This window comes from Lissotriton helveticus, chromosome 4_1 (genome assembly GCF_964261635.1).
Source record: "Lissotriton helveticus chromosome 4_1, aLisHel1.1, whole genome shotgun sequence".
NCBI lineage: Eukaryota > Metazoa > Chordata > Amphibia > Caudata > Salamandridae > Lissotriton > Lissotriton helveticus.
In genome coordinates, this window is record NC_136063.1 from 84892325 (window position 1) to 84911764 (window position 19440).

Genomic DNA, 19440 nt, shown 5'->3' on the forward strand with positions numbered 1-19440 from the left:
ATGAACAGAGAAATCAAAGTATAGACTCAACATAAACTATACCCCAACAAGGGAATATTCATGTAAAAGTTATTGACGTGAATAATATAAATGGGAACAAAACCCAATAGCACAACCCTTGTGAGGATAACCACTAGCAGAGATGGGACTGGAACCCAATAAGACACACCCTGTGAAAGGGTAGTAGTGTACCACAAGAATGTGTAGATGGGACTGACACCCATGACCTACCCCTGACAAAATGGTGGTGAGCTACTGTAAATGGGACTGACACCCTTGACCTACCCCTGACAAAAGGGTGGTTTGATACTGTAAATGGGACTGAACCCATGTCCTACCCGCAGACATAAGGGTGGGAAGCTAAAGTAACTAGGACTGAACCCATAACCTACCCCCCAGACATGATGGTGGGAAGCTAAAGTAAATGTGACTGACACCCATTCACAACTTGAAGAAGTGTAAATGGGAAAAATACCCATTAGAGGCAAATGTAATGTAAGCAAATGGGGCTAGTACCCATTCACATCTCACATGTAGGGGAGAGTAAAGTGTAATGTACATACATGGGAAAAGAAACCATACAACAATCCCATGCAGTATATGAGCATCTAAACATCTACATATCAAAATATTAAACTGATTTTTGTAAATCAGAACCCAGAAAGTTGTAGTTAGCGTACTCCAGACTGCAGTAGAAAGACCAAAGTCCATGCTTGCTGTCAAAGTTTAGGGTGAGCTTGTCTCCGCAATCCTGTGTCAAAATGCCAGAGTTCATAAGAGGAAAAGGATGCCTCTTCCCGATTGAGGTGTGCGTGTCTCAAAAAACATACAGAAATTTAAATGTCGAGGGATTCTTAGGCCCCCATTAGGATGGTGGGCGGTCTTTGCCCGCCCGCCATCCTCTTACAAAACGGGACTGCCCACAATAGGAGCGGCGGTCCCGCTTTGGGCATTAGGATGCGCCCGCCACACTGGTGGGCGCATCCTGTATTTTTACCATTGCGGCGGGCAGTGCAGAAAGCGCCGCCCGCCGCAATGGTAAAAATGCACGTTGTGCATTTCAAAGCACAACATGACAGGCACCGAGCGGTGCCTGCCATGTTGCACTTTGAAATGCGGGGGGTACCATAGGTACCCCCCATATGCACCCCCCGGCCCTCCGGACTCCCAGGGGGCCCGCAACGGGCCCCCGCAGGGAGTCTACGCATGACTTTCCGTGGCAGCATTGCCACCACGGAAAAGCCTGTCAGGAAGCCCATCATAATATGGCTGGCGCTGTCTCATGGACACCGCCACCATAATAAACATTTTCCGCCCCCGCCGCAAAGCGACGGGGGCGGAAAAGTGCGGAGGTGTTTACGTCCGTCGCGGTCCCCCCGCCATAGTAATATGGCGGGGGGAAATGGGTGGCGGGCGGGCATTAATGTCGGGAGGATCGCCACCGCCACCATGACGGTGGTGATCCGCCCGACATCATAATGGGCCCCTTAGAGTACAATGCACAAAAACTTGGATGAAAAAACAATACGGTGCCAAAATAGACCTAGGTGCTGCGTTAAGCAAGAAAATGGAAACCCACCTCTCTAGAAATACCACACGTCAGCACAGATTGTAAGAGCTGTGAAGATCTACATCAAACAACATGGCGGCACATACTGAGCGCAGTGCCGGTGTATGCCGTTACCAAAAACAAGTCCCTACAAGGAGGTCGACATCGGTGCATAATGAAAGAGTAAACGCTGTGTAGCCCATTCTCCAACTGTCACACCTCATCCACACAGGCACCCCAACATTCCAGTACGCATCATCAGTCCAACATTCCATGCAGCACACAGCACATGCACACTGGGTTGAGCAGTGAGAGAGATGATAGCAGGATTATAGCATTTACAGGATACTACAGATATGCCGTCTGATCTCTAGAACTCAAAACTTTAATATATGACGCATTTAAAATATATCAGACTGTACTGTCATCTGCCCTCATTCAGAATTGAGAAGCTCTGCTGCCTTGTGGGCTCATTTAGATTATCACAAACTGTGTATGTCATGTGATCCTATTCATAATATCACAGACTGTGGGGCATACTTAAAAGGAAATGGTGGGGTGCTGAGCTGTGGCAAATTTTACAGCAGCGAGCTCCACCAGTTCCAAAACACAGGGATGCGCAATATTTACAGCAATGGCTCACTCCTGTGTTATTCCTAGTGCTGGGGCTAAACATAGCTGCCTAGCACCAACACAGACACCCTTGCACCATAGTGCAAAGGTGCCTGTGTTGCAAGAAATTTTTGTTTATGTGCCGGAAGGTGTGTTAAACTTGAAACTTAATGATTGTTTATGTGCAGGAAGGGACACACAGTGCTCATAAAAAAGCTAAAATGAGGAGAAAAAACGGTATTTCTCCTCATTGTGCCATTATTACATCTGCTTTTGCATGGCATTCATTTTTGATGCGGCCTCAGATTTACACATCCTTGCAGATCTGGGTCAGTGTCAAAAAGCAGTGGGTGTTGCGGTGGAACGCATAGCACGCCTCTTTCATGCAGATACCTCTGCGAAAGGGTACCATATTTACAAAGCGGTGTTAAGTTGAGCCACAATAAGTGGCTTAACGCCACTTTGTAAATATGGTGCAGGCCATTGCGCCACTGGAACGTCAGTAAAAGTGAAGTTCGCATGGCACAATCCCCTTGTAATTATGCCCCAAGTATGTGTTGAGGTGTGAGATCGGATATAATTAATTGAACATCACAACTTATATTGTACCTAAACTACTGCCAGATATGTAAAATCTGTTGTGGAAACTGATGTCCCTCTGCTTGTTCTTCTGCTTTGCAGGATGTTAGAACCAGCCTGGACAGGTAAGGTTAGTTTCTTGTCCTCCTCTCAGTGTGTAAGGAGCAAGTCTGGCTGCAGTTCGGAAATGTCAGTACTGAGCTCAATACAGCCTCTCTGCACTCAGAGCAATACCACCTCATACAATTATTATATACAGATCACCTTCTAGCTACTCTCCTGTCTTTCAAAAGGTTAGAGTAATAAATCCTTACACATGCTTCCAAAGGTCTGACCACCAGCTAACCTAAATCTACTTAAACAAACTAACAATATGGGAGGGCAATGTATACAGTTTAAATTGTGCAAATATCCATGTAAGGGAACTGTCAATCACTTCAAATTGATGGTCAAGCAACAGAAACAGCCCTGACTGGAATCAAGTCTCCAAACATATGTACTTTTAAATTTCTTTATTTTGAAACGTTCTCTAATTTCAACACAAACCCAGCCAATGTGTTTCAACCCATATGCGGGGACTTCACCTGGGCTAAAATACAATTATCTTATCCAAATCGGACTTTGGTTGAGATTTTCTAACATGAAATTCATGTAGACATTTTAAAAACCTGTATTCTGATGGGCGAAATAATGGTGGCAATCTCACAAAGTGTGTGGGCCCGATTCACAAAAGTAATCTGAGACAAAATCCGATTTTTACGAATTTCGATAGTCAAAAAGGGCATTTAGGAGTAGTAAAGTTAGGATTCCTGACGTTATTTCTCCTAAATGCACTCTGTGAATACCAAAAGTAATGTGTGATTCGGGGGAGGGGGGGGAGGGATGTGTGTGTGTGTGTGTGTTTCCTGCAGGCTCTGTGGTGATTTCAGTATTTTATTTCCAATAACAGGGTGTCTGTGCTGTTCCTTTTCATATCCTGTTGCTTCTGAGTACTCTGTAACACTAACATGATTTGTGTGTCCCTTCAGGTGGGAGGAGGTGAAGTTTCAGGGTCCAGAAAAGATCAAGAAATATAAAGGTAAGTGGACTTGAGCTGACAGGTTCCAATTCCCCCCACCCCTCACAGATCTGTGATAAGACCCCTTCTAAGTCCTGAACCTCTGGCCATGGCCCAGAACAGGACCCAGGAAAATGACTAACAATCCAAGGGGTCCCTTTAGGGTAGAGCTCGATCATGGACACAATGAAAATAAAGTGTGTTTCATCCTAGAGCCTGTATAAGCTGCAATACAGTCCTCTCACTGGGAGGCACTGCATAGTGTGACCTTATAATCAAAAGCAGTCCTGCTCTACTCCGTGTGCTGTAGTTTTCAGAGTAGTGCAGTAAAATCTCTAGTGCAGTGCAGTGTTTAGTGCAGTGTGGTGTTTGATGCTCTTTCTAGTAAAGTGTGTGTTTTGCAGTGTGTGCACAGTATGCAGTCTGGTGCAGTGTGCTATCTAGGACAGCCTAGTACTGGGTTGGTTGTCCAGTAAAGTGTGATATTTAATGCATACTGATACGGTGTGCTCTGTCGTGTTTTTTGGCCTAGGTGCAAGCTTTGCTCAATCTGAACATGTTTAGGAGAAGCAGAAGTACAAGTGTCTGTTGTTCAGAACAGGTCTAACACATTCAGAAAGAAGTGCAAGCTTTCCACACTCAGATCAGGTATACAAACATTGAAGTGCAAGTTTCCTTCTGTTAGAACAGGTCCTTCATTTGAAAAAGTGATGCTAGCTTCCCTCACTGTGCACATATCCATGAGATACAGATGTACAACCTTCTGTTACTCACAATAGTTAACACACACAAAAGTGCAAGCTTCCCTTCTTCAGAACATGTCTAGGACATGCAGGAGTGGGTGATTCCCTGGAAGCTGGAATACGCAGACGTACAAGCACAGATGGAGAAGTTAAAATGATATTCTGACGACATAATGTTGCTTTTGGATGCTAATAGGTGCTCATAGGAGAAAGTTTGCTACCAAAGCCTGGATCCTTGCAATTTTTTAGGAAACACAAGGATCTCTATAGGAGATACACAATTCCCCCCATTAATGCAGTTACACCCTTGACAGAATTATCTGGGGATGCCTGGGCTAATTTGGATCCCGACATAGGGCCCAAATTTAATGTCGTTCGGAAGGCCTCCGAATCGAATTCGGGTTTGCCAAGTCCGACCCGGAGCTCTTGTTTCCGATCGACTTGGACACTGTTCCGAACGACCAAGTATGATGCTTAAAAAACTGTTCACAATGACCGAATCTGTTCCGGAAGGCATTCGGGCAGGCGGAGCCTGCCGGAGCCAAATTGTACAGCTCCATGGACTCGCTTCCCGTAACGGACGAGTACGATGACCGATTTGGACAGCTGTTCCAACTCGGTTGTTCCGAGACAAACCGGCTGCCAGAATTGGCCTTTTGGGTCCCATAGCAGGCCCCCCTTCACATGTGGCCATCCAAATGGGGCCCGTAGGGGTACCCACGGGTCCTCCCTACCCACCCATGCACAGTGTGGCAGGCACCATGGGGTGCCCACCACAGGGTGCATGCTTTCCCCCAGCCACCCCTTTCTTCAATGGGAGGCTGTGTGCATGTTCGGAACACAGGCTCCCATTGAAGTCAATGGGACAGAATCGTATCTGGAAGCATCCGGGTGGATCGTACTCACTCGGTCGGTCTCCCGCGACCCTGCAGGAAAGCATTCCTGGACCAATGCGGTCGCAATGCTTTCTGACCGAGACGAGAATCGGGCCCATAGTGTGAAATTGGCAGAGAGCGGGGTTCAGTAAGGGGTTTTTGATCAAAGAAAAGTGGAAGTGCCTGTTGGAAATTCGAGAATCAGTTCAGGGTAATTTTTTGCTCATCTGCTCCAACAGAATTTTGGCCAGTATATTCAGCAATTTGGAGATCGGGAAGGTTTTGGTCAGTCAAAATATTTTAACAGCGTTAGTGGAAGCTCCTGACAGTAAGCGGCCTGGAGAATGAAAAGTATTGCTTACTTCACCGAGGGGCCCAGATCTCTGTCAAAAGGAAATTGATAAATAGGAGAAGTATGAAGGGTTGGAATTAACTACAAAGATGTGGGCTGAAATTAAAGTATTACATTTTAAAGTCCTGAGAGGAGCCAAATGGTGGAGAATGCTATTTTACACAAAGTGGATATGTTATTGGACCCCGCTCACAGGCCAGGTCGATCCCCACGCTGCACGGCTCCTGCTGTGAGCTCGTGACTCCCCCGTGCTGCCTTCCACTGCCGTGAGTTCGCCGCTGGTGTACTCTCCCTGTCTCTGTACTGTTTTGCTGCCTAATTGCTTTGTTTTTCTTCTGCCCATACCTGTATTTCCTGTTTTTCCCCCAGCGCCCCATTTCTCCTGTACCCCACCGCTCTATTCCCATCCCCGCTTCCCGCCGCTGCTCCCCTGCGGCCCGCCCCTATTTCCTTCTGTGACCATTCCCACCGCCCATTCGCCACCCCGCTCCCGCCTCCCAGCTGATCCTCCCTCCCACTTGGCTTTATATAGAGGACGCCGCGCAGCAGTGAGTGCGACCCTCGTCCCTGCTCACAGGCCAGGTCGCTCCCCGCGCCGCATGGCTCCTCCTGTGCGCTCATGACTCCCCCGTGCTGCCTTCCACTGCCGTGAGATTGCCGCTGTTGTACTCTCCCTGACTCTGTTCTGTTTTGCTGCCTAATTGCTTTGCTTTTTTTTCTGCCCATAACTGTATTTCCTGTTTTTCCCCCCCAGCGCCCCCTTTCTCCTGTACCCCACCGCTCTATTCCCGTTCCCGCTTCCCGCCGTTGCTCCCCTGCGGCCCGCCCCTTTTACCTTCTGTGACCCGTTCCCGCCGCCCATTTGCCGCCCGCTCCCGCCTCCCAGCAGCTCCTCCCTCCCACTTCGCCTTATATGGAGGGCGCCGCGAGGAAGCGCAGCGGGCGCGCCGCTGGCGCACCGAAGGCACGCCAAAGGCAAGCCCGTCTGCGTCTGGACCACGCCCAGCGCCAGAACCCCTTGACCCCGAAACAGCCACACCACCAGACTGCACTACAACTCCGGCACCCTCCACTCACTCAACCCCGGATGAGATCACTCCTGCCACCGGGCCACCCTGAAGCGCACCCAAGGACCCTTCACCTCCCGGAACTGGTGCTTCAAAATGGTTTTGTTGGGCGCACTACACGCGTTGATAAAGGTTGTATGGGTTTTACGATGCTCCAGGGTATCACTCTCTGAATGGATGTGTATGACTATGATTCAGGTGGGTAGCATTCCCACTCCAGTGGGATATGTCCCCCGAGCTCCGCGAAAGTCCTTCAAGCAGAAGGTTTCTTCATTTTAAAACAATAAGTTGAATTCTTCTATATATTCAAATGAGTCTTGTGAGAATAACATGATTTTGAATTGGAAATAAACAAGCAAATCATCCTTGCACGTTTCAACTTATTGTTTTAAAATGAAGAAACCTTCTGCTTGAAGGACTTTCGCGGAACCCGGGAGAACATATCCCACTGGAGTGGGAATGCTACCCACCTGGAACTGCAGCTTCACCAGCATCCGGCCCGCCAAACCATCAACCAGAGAACCCAACCACCTACGATGCATCCTCCTCAACACCCGCTCCGCTTGCAAGCACACCATCGAACTCTGGGACCTCCTAGACTCAACCACCCCGACGTCGCCTTCCTGACGGAGACCTGGCTGAACACCACCTCAGCACCAGACATCGCCATAGCCATCCCAGAAGGCTTCAAGATCTCCCGCAGAGACCGCACCAACGAAGTGGGAGGGGGAATCGTCATCATGTACAAAGGCACCCTCAGAGTCTCAACCAACACCGACGGCACCCTCACTACCGCCGAGCACATGCACTTCCAGATCCACACTGACCCCAACACCACCCTCAGAGGAACACTTGTCTACAGACCACCCGGACCCCGACCACAGTTCAGCGACTCCATCACCGACCTCATCAGCACCGACCCCCTCACCTCCACGGACTACATCCTCCTCGGGGACCTGAACTTCCACCTCAAGAAAAACAATGTCGCCAACTCCACCGCCCTGATCGACAACCTCGCCAACCTCCGACTCAAACAGCTCGTGACGACACCCACCCACGCCGTTGGACACACACTGGACCCCATCTTCTCCGCAAGTCCCCACGTCTCCTTCAACCACACCACGTACCCCACTGGATAGACCACAGATGCGTCTACTTCACCTTCAGGAAACCCACCACACACCACCGCACCCAACAGATGCCACGCCGCTGCTGGGGAAAGGTCACCGAGGACCAACTGGCCACCACCCTCGCCCTGGGACCACCCTCCAACCCCACCAACCCGACACCGCCGCCATCAACCTCAAAAAGTGGATCAACGACTGCGCCGACACCCTCGCCCCACTCAAGACCTCCGCCACCAATCACACCAAAAAGAAAGCCGCATGGTTCACCGAAGACCTCCGGACCTCCAAGCGCACCTGTCGGAAGCTGGAAAAGAGCTGGCTCCATGACCGGACACCAGACAGCTACACAGCCCACAAGAACGCTACCCGCAGACACCACCAACTCATCAGGACCGTTAAGAGGACCGCCTTCAAGGACCGCCTAGACAGCAATGCACACAACAGCAAAGAACTCTTCAACATCGTGAAAGAACTCTCCAACCCCAGCTCCAACACCAACGACACCCCACCATCACAAGACCTGTGCAACTCACTGGCCACCTTCTTTCACCGCAAGATCACCGACATCCACGACAGCTTTAATACCGCCACCCCCACATCCACCGCCGAGACCACCACCCCTGCGACCACCACCTGCACCAGTCGCCTGACCGTCTGGTCCAACATCAGCGATGAAGACACCATCAAGACCATGAACTCCATCCACTCCGGATCCCCATCCGACCCATGCCCTTACCACGTTTTCAGCAAAGCCAGCACCGCCATCGCACCCCATCTCCGGAAAACAATCAACATCTCCCTCGAGACAGCAATCTTCCTAGAGAGCTGGAAGCACGCCAAGATCAACGCCCTACTGAAGAAACCCAAGGCGGACCCCAATGACCTCAAGAACTCCGGCCCATCTCCCTGCTCCCTTTCCCGGCGAAAGTAATGGAGACGATCGTCAACAGACAGCTGACCCGCTACCTCGAAGACAACAACATCCTGGACCCATCCCAGTCCGGCTTTCGCAGCAACCACAGCACCGAGACCGCCCTCATCTCCGCCACCGACAACATCAGGATCCTTATGGACAAAGGAGAAACAGCCGCCCTCATCCTTCTGGACCTATCAGCAGCCTTCGACACGATCTGCCACAGCACCCTAACAGCACGCCTCCATGACGCCGGAATCCAAGAGAAGGCCCTGGCCTGGACCACATCCTTTCTCTCCGACAGAACCCAGAGCGTCCGCCTCCCACCCTTCCGCTCCAAGACCACCAAGATCATCTGCGGCTTTCCACAGGGATCATCCCTCAGCCCAACGCTGTTCAATATCTACATGGCACCACTCGCCCACGTCGCACGACAACACAGCCTCAACATCATCTGCTACGCCGACGACACCCAGCTGATCATATCCCTCACCGAAGACCCCCACACCGCCAAAGCCAACCTCCACAGAGGAATGAAGGTCGTCGCCGAATGGATGAAAGACAGCAGCTGAAGCTGAACTCAGACAAGACAGAGGTCCTCATCCTTGGCCCCACCCCCTCAGCCAGGGACGACTCCTGGTGGCCAACATCGCTAGGGACAGCCCCAGAACCCACCAACCACGCACACAGCCTGGGGGGTATCCTCGATTCTGCACTCTCCATGACCAAGCAGGTCAATGCTGTCTCCACTTCTTCCTTCCACACCCTTCGAATGCTCCGCAGGATCTTCAAATGGATCCCCTTCGCCACGAGAAAAACCGCCACCCAGGTCCTCGTCACCAGCAGACTGGACTACGGAAACACCCTCTACGCAGGAACAACAACCAAGCTCCTGAGACAGCTGCAACGCATCCAGAACGCCTCGGCACGACTGATCCTCGACGCAGACACATCACACCCCACCTGAGAGGCCTGCATTGGCTCCCCGTCAACAACAGGATCACCTTCAAACTCCTCATCCACGCACACAAAGCCCTTTACAACGCCGGACCAGCATACCTCAACGACCGACTCAGCTTCTACACCCCCACCCGCAGCCTCCGCTCTGCCAACCTCGCCCTCGCCACAGTTCCACGCTTCTGAAAAACCACCGCCGGCGGCAGATCCTTCTCCTACCTCACCGCCAAGACCTGGAACACTCTCCCTACCGGCCTATGACAGACCCAGGACCTGCTGGCCTTCAGAACACTTCTCAAGACCTGGCTTTTCGATCAGTAGCAGCCCCCCCACCCTCCTCCCACCCCACCCCAGCGCCTTGAGACCCTCACGGGTATGTAGCGCGCTTTACAAATGGAAATGAATGATTGATAGAATGTTTAGCCCAGGTCAACCCAATGTGGTCAATCCGCTGATTTAGATGTAATTCGGGGCCGTCGCATATTGGTCTCAAGTAATTGGGCAGTGCTTTGCCATTTAAGTATTTTGGAAAGAGATATTTGGATTCTTGGAAAGGGCTAGGCAGATAACGTTAGCTCCTAGTACATGGTGGATGGTGTTGGGTTATGATCCTGCCACTTGGCTAGTTCCCAGATTAAAAAAAAATTGTTGAAGCAATTAAGAAATAAAGAGTGGTTGTATAGTCTTTGCTGCGGGAGAATAGGAAATTTGTCAAATTGTGGGGGCTGTTCATGGCTGAAACCTACTTACGTTAATTCGTTCTTTGTATTAATGAAATACGTAGTCTCCAGGTTGAATTCTCAATGGATTTATAGTGTGATGAAATGTGATCTGTACATGTATTTAAGTGCTGGTGATTGAGTATGATGATTTGATGCTGTTGTCGCTGTGATGGATCTCACTAAAAAATATGAAAAACAACCTGTGCTTATTGGTGCAGTGCACTATCTGGTACTATTTGCACTCTTTTAGGGTTCATATGAATGGAGTGTGTGGTCTAGTAAAATATCTATGCTTAATAGTGCAGTGTGCCTCTAGGACTGTGTGCCCTCTACTGCACTGTAATGTCAAGTGCAGCATACCATCGAGTGCAGTGTGCTGCCTGACAATGTGTGTTGACTAGAGCAAAGTGCAGAATTACACAGTGTTCCCTCTACTAAATTTTACAATGATGTGTTGGGTGTCGTTTTGTACAGTGTGTTTTCTTTACGATATTTTGTGCAGCTTAATATCAAGTACCTTGATCTTTAGTTATGTGCTTCTTCCAAGTAGGTGCTGTATAGTGCAGTCTATTGTACAGTACAGGTCGCTCCTTTCAGATAGGTGCTGTATAGTGCAACACCGAAAAATGTGTTCCTTCAAGGAAGGTGCGGCATAATGCAGTGTATTTTATATTGCAGTGTGCTACTTCCAAGTAGGTGCTGTATTGTGTGGTATATTGGCAGTTCAGTGTGTTTCTTTCAGATAGGTGCTGCATAGTGCAATGTAAAATACAGTGCAGTCCTGTGAAATAGGTCTTGTCTAGTGCAGTACAGTACAAAGTGCTCTTTACAGAAAGGTGGTGGCTAGTGCAGTGCATTAGAGTGTGCTCATTACAGATAAGTCCTCTTAGTGTAGTACAGTACAATGAGCAATGTCCTAGTTTACACAAAGGAAAGTTTTAATTCTATTAAGGACGCGGAGGCGAGGATTTTGCTTGTCCTTTCTCCATTTTATTGGACAGCACGTTAAAAGAATAAAGAAAAAACATCATCCATGAACCACCCTAACCAACATGGCAGTGGTAGTCATGGTAGCACATTAACCAATCACAGTCCACACAACAGCATAAAGGAATCCCACGTCGGTAGTCCTTCCTCTTTCGTTGCTGCCTCTGGAAAGAAGTCCTCTACCCTCTAGTCCGTTTTCTGATCGGAGCCTAGGGAAGAGAAATAATAATAATATCTCTTCCAGAACAATGTTGAAAAGAATCTAACACATTGCAATGGAAATAAGCAAAGATAATTGCAGTAAAAACAAGATATGTCAAGTAAAAACATATCAATCACAAGTATACATCAATACATAGGAAAAAATTACTTCCCTCATATGAAAAAACAATTACTGGAATCCATAGGTCAGGGAGGGAAGGCTAGATAAAGCCAGGGTGGGAAAATCCTCGCCTCCGCGTCCTTATAGAATTGAAACTTTCCTTTGTGTAAACTAGGAAATTTCTCATTCTATGTCAGGAAGCGGAGGTGAGGATTTTGCTCGTTTAAAGCTTACTCACCACCAGAGAAGCAGCCTCATGGATTGGCTTAAAATAAAACTTTTTGAAAGTTGATTCCGAAGACCAATCCGCTGCATTCATAATATCTTCCAATCTGCCCCCAACTTGGACAGCCTTGGAAGCCATAGCGCCTCTAGTGGAATGAGCGCCAAAGTTTGTAATGTTAATACCAGCCTCAGACATAATCCAACTGACCCATCTGGCTATGGTAGGAGAAGAAACTGCCTTGAAAGGTCTCTTTATCGCAATTAGTAATTGTCTCTTGCCCGGGGGCGGACTTCTAAAGTCACATCTTCATAAGTTTTGAGGCAACAAACAACACATAGTTTAGGTGAATCCGGAAAAGCTGGATAAGATACTGACCTGGTATTGCACTTAGTCCTTCTGGAGACGGTAAAAGAAACTCCGTCAGGGGTAAAGACTCTGGCAGAAAAATCAAGGGCACGAACATCAGAAGCCCTTTTGAAAGAAATTAGACAGAGGAGAATAGCCAATATAGCTGAAAGCTCCTTGCGTGAAAGGTACTCGTTATCCTGCCAGGGTAGAAGGAATCGCAAAACCACATTCACATCCCAAAAACAGGAATAACGTGGTTCCGGTGGACGTGAAAGACGAATACCCTTGAGGAGTTTGCAAACCCAAGGATGCTCTCCTACAGGAGACCCATCCACAAGGGCATGACCCGCAGAAATTGCTGATCTGAAAGAATTGATGGTACAATATGCAAGTTTGTCCTGAAAAAGCTTAGCAAGGAAGTTAATTACTTCTGTCACAGAAGAGCCCACGGAATTCAGGTGTTTTACCACACACCAACGAACCCATCTGTTCCAGGCAGATCGGTATCGTTTAGTGGTACTAGGGGCCCAGGCTCGCTGAATGAGGAGTTCAGCGTCTCTCGAAAGAGAGTCCTTAGACCAACGTCCCCTGAAATCCTCCAGGCCATGAGACGTATATGGCCTTGGAGAACCACGGGGTGTGGATGACCCAATGGATCCGTCAGAATGAGGTCGAAAAACGGCAACCGGAGAGGTCTGTCCCATGATAACTCTAGAAGGGACGGGAACCAACATTGAGCCTTCCAGATCGGAGTAATCAAGATTAGAGAGGCTCGTTGTCTGCAGACCTGGGCTGCTACCCTCTGAATGAACAGGAACGGGGGAAATGCATAAGCTGGGAACTTGGACCAATCCTACAGGAAGGCATCTACTGCTTCCGCACCCGGGTCTGGCTTCGAGCTGTAGAACCGGGGAAGTTGGGCGTACCACCTGGACGCAAACAAGTCCATCACTGGAAGGCCCCAAATATCCGAAATCCTTTGAAATACAGAAGGATCCAGTTTCCAATCGCTGGCATCCTGAAAATTCCTGAATTGCCAGTCTGCCACAGAGTTCAGATCGCCGGGGAGATACTCCGCCATGACAGAAATCTAACGTAGAAGACAATAGTTCAAATCCTTCGCGAGATCTGCTAGGACTTTGGAATGGGTGCCGCCCAGTCGATTGATATATCTGACCGCAGTCGTATTGTCCATCTGAAGAAGGACACAACAAGAGACTTTGGTCGTAGTGAACGAACGGATGGCGAACGAACCCGCAAGGAGTTCCAAGCAGTTGATGTGGAGATGAAGTTCCTCCTCCGTCCATCTGCCTCCCACCAAAAGGGAGCTGCACCAGGCTCCCCATCCCTGGCGATTGGCATCTGATTCGATCACAAGATCTGGACGGGAGCCGAAGATCGCCTTCCCGTTCCATGCATCCATGTGATCCAACCACCATAGGAGTTCCGATCTGGCTTCCGTTGACAAAGAAATGAGTTCCGAGTACGTGAGACCCTTGCGAAGATGAAACACTTTTAGTCTCTGGAGAGCCCTGTAATGAAGCGGGCCTGGAAAAATGGCCTGGATCGATGAAGACAGTAGGCCCACTATCCTGGCCAATTGACGGAGAGAAATCCGATCTCGACGAAGGATCTTGCGAATCTCCTTCTTGATCTTGGAGATTTTTTGAGAAGGGAGATGTAGCATTGCATCCGTTGTCCTTATCGGAAAACCAAGGAAAGTCATTTCCTGTTGAGGGACTAAGTCTGATTTCAGGGCGTTGATGATGAACCCCAGAGATTGAAGAAGAGATATGGTAATCTGAAGATGGTGCAGAAGAAGATCCTTGGACTGATTCATTAAAAGAATGTCGTCCAAGTAAATTATCAGACGAATTCCCATGGTGCGAAGATGTTCCACAACGGGTCGCAGGAGTTTGGTAAAACACCATGGTGCTGAGGAAAGACCAAAGGGGAGTGTACGAAACTCGTAGACCTGATCCCTCCAGAGAAACTGGAGGAGTCGACAATGTGGAGGGTAAATTGGAACTGAAAGATAGGCATCCTTCAGGTCCAAAAGTACCAACCAATCGTTCTGTAGAAGAAGGTCTCTCAATAGATGGATGCCCTCCATCTTGAAATGTCTGTATATCAGCCATTCGTTGAATGAACGAAGGTTGATGACTGGTCTGAACCCTTTGTCCTTCTTCTCGACCAGAAAGATGTTGCTGAGAAAGCCGTTTGGATGAAGAGAAGATGGAATGATGGTGCCTTTTAGCAGCATAGCCTGTACCTCTAAATCTATGAGCTCCTGGTCTGCGTGTGAAAAAACCAGTGGGCGAGGTCGCGAGAGTTGAACGGGGGAACCGTAAAACTCTATGTGAAATCCCTGAACAGTTTACAGAACCCAAGGATCTGATGTGAGAGCCGACCAGGCCTGAAGAAACATAGCAATTCTTCCCCCCAGACGTACTAGAGAAATGATGGAAAAGCTTACCGTTGAATCCCTTGGAGTTGAACTGATTGCCACCACGTCCTCTGCCTTGGCCTTTGCCGACACGGGACGGATAGATGAAACCTTGTCGTCCGTCGTTCCATCCATTGTTCCACCTGGGCTGACCCTTATTGGGGCCTTGCTGGAACTGGCGGCCGGAAGAGCGACCCCTGCCTCTGCCGGCCCCGCCAAAAACCTTCTTTGGAAACATCTTTTTCATTGAAGCTTGTGCGTTATCTAAGGCGGAGAAAGTTGCCACAAACTTCCCAAGTTCTTTCACAAAAGGGTCACCGAATAAGGCACCTTGCGCTACCGAACCTGCCTCAGAAGAGGATAACTCGCCAAGCTTGGGATCAATTTTTAGTAAGAGTGACCGGCGATGCTCCGCAGAAAGAGCACAGTTGGCATTGCCAAGGAGACAAATAGCCCTCTGTGCCCAACCCGCTATGTCTTCAACTGGGAGAGGCATACCAGTCTCTTTGGAACGTTGAGCAAGCTCAATGATTTTCGTAAGGGGACCTACAACGTCCAATAACTTGTCGTGACAAGCTTTCCAGGACCTATCTATCCCTTTTTTAGGGTCTTTAACATATTTGGCAAAAAACATGCATAATTTCGGGTCTATCTCAGGAGTGGCCTCCACCCTATTGGGAAGAGATGGGCGTGGACACTCCGAGCGTAGACGCAATTGCACGTCTTGAGAGAGCGGTTGCCGAAGCTTAGCGGCTACATAGTCCGCCGTAGATTTCTCGGGAACCCACTCAGAAGAACGGGGTCTGAAAATAGTGGTAGGGTCAAACATGTCTGGGGGAACCAGGTCACCTTCACCACAATCTGAGACATTAGATTTAGGGCACCAAGACCTACTAATATCCGACATATCTTCGGAGGATTCATCCTCATCGTCATCAACATAGTCATCCTCGTCATCTACTCCCTCTAGGGGAAACCCTTCCTCCGGGTCAAGGTCCTGGGTGGTAGCACCACCAATATCCCCGGGTGAGTCGTCCCACCCGGAAGGGTGCGCTTCTTAGCGTGCGCGCACTCTTATGAAAGACCTCTGCAAGTCTGCTGAAGCCTTCCAGGTGCCCCGGGTCACGCTTCTTGGCCGTGCGTGGTATAGAGAGTACGCCACTGGGCCCAGCCCCACTGTCTCCCAAAATGCCTGAAACGGTTTTAAAAACGTGGGCAGACAGTTTATTGACGCTGTCCTGCAGAGGTGCCAGCGCCTGGGAAATAGCCGAAGACAGGTGTCCACCTCTGCAGGAGGGCGCAATAGAGGCTGTTGAGGCTGTTCAGAGTCAACAGCTACATAATCATGTTCCTGACGAGACTGCATTTGCGCAGAAGACTGGGCACCCATAAAACGAAAAACACCCCAAACTAATTATGAGGGGGGGGTTCCCCAACACAGGCACCCACAAAGGCCACACAAATTAAACTGTGTTAAAATTAAATCTTCAAACAGTAAGTGACTGAGAAGGCCAAATATTAATATTTCAAAATCAGTCACTAAAATAATATCTTGCCGCTAAAAAGCAGCGTCCGTGTGGGGAACGAGGCAACAATGCGAAAGTGAAGCGCTAAGCCTCTTCGTGTGTTCGCCTCAAGCGCGGAGAAAGCGCTGTGGCGAAAGCCGGTCAGCGTCTGAGGAGACGACGCTAGAGACCGCGCACGCGCGAAACAGAGACGCTCGGGCCAGAAGCCTACCGCGTCGTTAAGAACAGCTCGTAGAGCAAGACAACAATCCGAATAAAATTGTGAAAACCAACAAAAGCTGTCGGAACAATATTCCCAAACTGCCACGCCACAAGAATAAGCTGAGAGAAAACGGTGACTTATCTTGAAGCGGCAGCAATGGAGAAAGAGGAAGAACTACCGACGTGGGATTCCTTTATGCTGTTGTATGGACTGTGATTGGTTAATGTGCTACCATGACTACCGCTGCCATGTTGGTTAGGGTAGTTCATGGATGATGTTTTTTCTTTATTCTTTTAACGTGCTGTCCAATAAAATGGAGAAAGGACAAGCAAAATCCTCGCCTCCGCTTCCTGACATAGAATCTGCACTTTCCATGTAGATGATGTATAGTGCAGCATATTGTACAGTACAGTGTGCTCCTTTCAGATATGTGCTGAGTAGAGTAGAGTAAAGTACAAAGCAGAAATTTGTGATAGGTGCTGTCTAGTGCAGTACAGTGTGCACCTTCAAAGTAGGTGCTGAACAGCATATTGTACTGTACAGGGCGCTCCACCAGATATGTGCTATATAGTGCAATATATCATACAGTACAGTGTGCTCCTTTCAGATAGGTGCAGGCTAGTGCAGTGTAAAGTACGGTGTGGTAATTTCAGATAGGTTCTTTCTAGTGCAATACAAAGTACAGTACACTCCTTCTAGACAGGTGCTGCCAAACGTAGTGTACAGTACAGTGTGCTCTTTCTTGGTAGGTGGCAGTGTATAATGCAATATATTGTACAGAGTGCAGTTTCCAGGTAGGTGCTCTTTAGTGCTGTACATTGTACAGTACAGTGCACTCCTTCCAAATAGGTGATTTTCTAGTGCAGTAACAAACTGTGAAATAGTATAGTACAGTGATATTTAGTAGGTGCTGTACAGTGTGATATATTGACAGTCTAGTGCAATGTATAATACAGTGCAGTCCTTTGAAATAGACCCTGTTTTGTGCAGTACAGCACCGCATGCTCTTTCCAGATAGTGGCTATTGTGGTACAGTACACCGTGCTCCTTCCAGATAGGTGCTGTATACTGCAGTGTATGGTACACTACATGTCACTTCTTCCAGATAGGTGCTGTCTAGATCGATGTACAGTACAAAAAAGTATTGTCTATTCTGATCAGTGCTGTATAGTGCAGTACTGAACAATGCGCTCCTACGAGGTAGATGCAGTATAGCGCATTCTATTGTATAGTGCAGTGCGCTTCTTCCAAGTAGGTGCTGTATAATATATTAACAGTTCAGTGTGCTCCTTTCAGATAGGTGCTGCTAGTGCAGTACAGTATTGTGCTCCATCCAGGTCAGGTTGTTGCTGTATAGGGCTGTATATTTTACAGTACAGTGTGCTACTTTCAGATATGCGCTGATTAGGGAGGTGTAAAGAACAATGCAGGCCTTTGTGATAGGTGCTATGTTGTGCAGTACAATGTGCTCCTTCAAGGTAGGTGCAGTATAGTCCAGCATATTGTATAGTTCAGTGTGCTTTTTCCAAGTAGGTGCTGTATAATGTGGTAATTTGACAGTTCAGTGTGCTCCTTACAGATAGGTGCTAACTTGTGCAATGTAAAATACATTGCAGGCCTTAGAAATAGGTTTTGTCTAGAGCAGTGCAGTATAATCTATTCCTTCCAGGTAGATGGCGTGTAGTGCAGTTTATTGTACAATATAGTGTACTCCTTTCAGATATCTGCAGAGTAGGGCAGTGTAAAATACAATGCAGCCCTTTGTGATAGGTGCTCTCTAGTGCAGTAGAGTGTCTCTATCAAGATAGGTGCTGTGTTGCGGCGTATATTGTACAGTACAGTGCATTCCTTCCAGATAGGTGCTGTCTGGCCCAGTGTAAAGTATATGGCATGTTCCTGAGGATAGTTTCAACGTATAACATACATTATGTCCCATCCACATGAAATAACGGTTCTAGATAGGTGACCCTTTATCTAGCTGCTTAATTTGGTCTCTTCAACACCAGGCTCTTGGTTTCCTATCTTAATCCCTGTACCTGACGTACACAAACATGTCATCAGGCACAGCAGATTTCACCTGTACAAGGGTCACCATTTCTTTTTCATGCGGTAGGGGGACAGTGGCAGTGTTTCCCGGACCTGCTGGCCTGCTTGGGACGATCAGCCTGTGCTATCAGCTTTTGCGTGTTGCGTAATAATATGTTTTTTAACTTGCTGAAATCGTGAAGATTGTTTTAAAAAATTTACACATCTGTGACACTAGAAATGTAAAAGTGCACACACTCGCACACACACGCCGAAATTTCACCTGAGGCTTAGCTTCCTGAGCGCTCGCTTCCCCGTAATTGTGTTCCGGGGAGGGAGGACACCACTTCCGGGTTCGCTGAGCGGTTAGCGCTCTAGCGGCCAGGGCTGACGGGGCTATTTAGCCCTCGCCCCCTCCTGAGCGCGCAGCGATCGCGCGCAGGAGAGCCGAAGACAACGCCGAAGAGTAGCCAAAGAGTGGCCCGTCTGCGCCCGTCCGCGACAGGACGGGGCCAGGGGCCAACCACTCTGCCCCTTGTTACTATGGACTGCTCTATGATCGCCCCTTATATCAGGTATTCACCTCATGCTCTTCTGGCGCTACAACCCCAGGGGAAACATAGTTGTACTAATAGAACGCCAACATGTCCCGAGGGTCCCTTTTCCTGCATTAAATGCGGATTCCAAGCTACTCACTCCAACATCATTCTTGGACAGCCCAGAGACAGTATAGACACCCAGGGTGGCTGGAAAAGCTTTCTGTTAAATGTTAGATCACTCCCTAAACATCACATGCAATTATGGG

The 19440-nt window shown here is 48.6% G+C and overlaps 1 protein-coding gene across 1 annotated transcript in view; it reads left to right on the forward strand.

Moving 5' to 3' along the window:
• The window catches only part of LOC144828379 (E3 ubiquitin-protein ligase TRIM39-like), a 149102-nt gene that overhangs the window by 124241 nt on the left and 5421 nt on the right, over positions 1–19440 (forward strand). Inside the window, exons 4-5 of the mRNA XM_078686491.1 lie at positions 2843–2865; positions 3769–3818. Of these exons, the coding sequence (XP_078542617.1) occupies positions 2843–2865; positions 3769–3818 (73 nt within the window). The remainder of the gene's footprint in view (positions 1–2842; positions 2866–3768; positions 3819–19440) is intronic.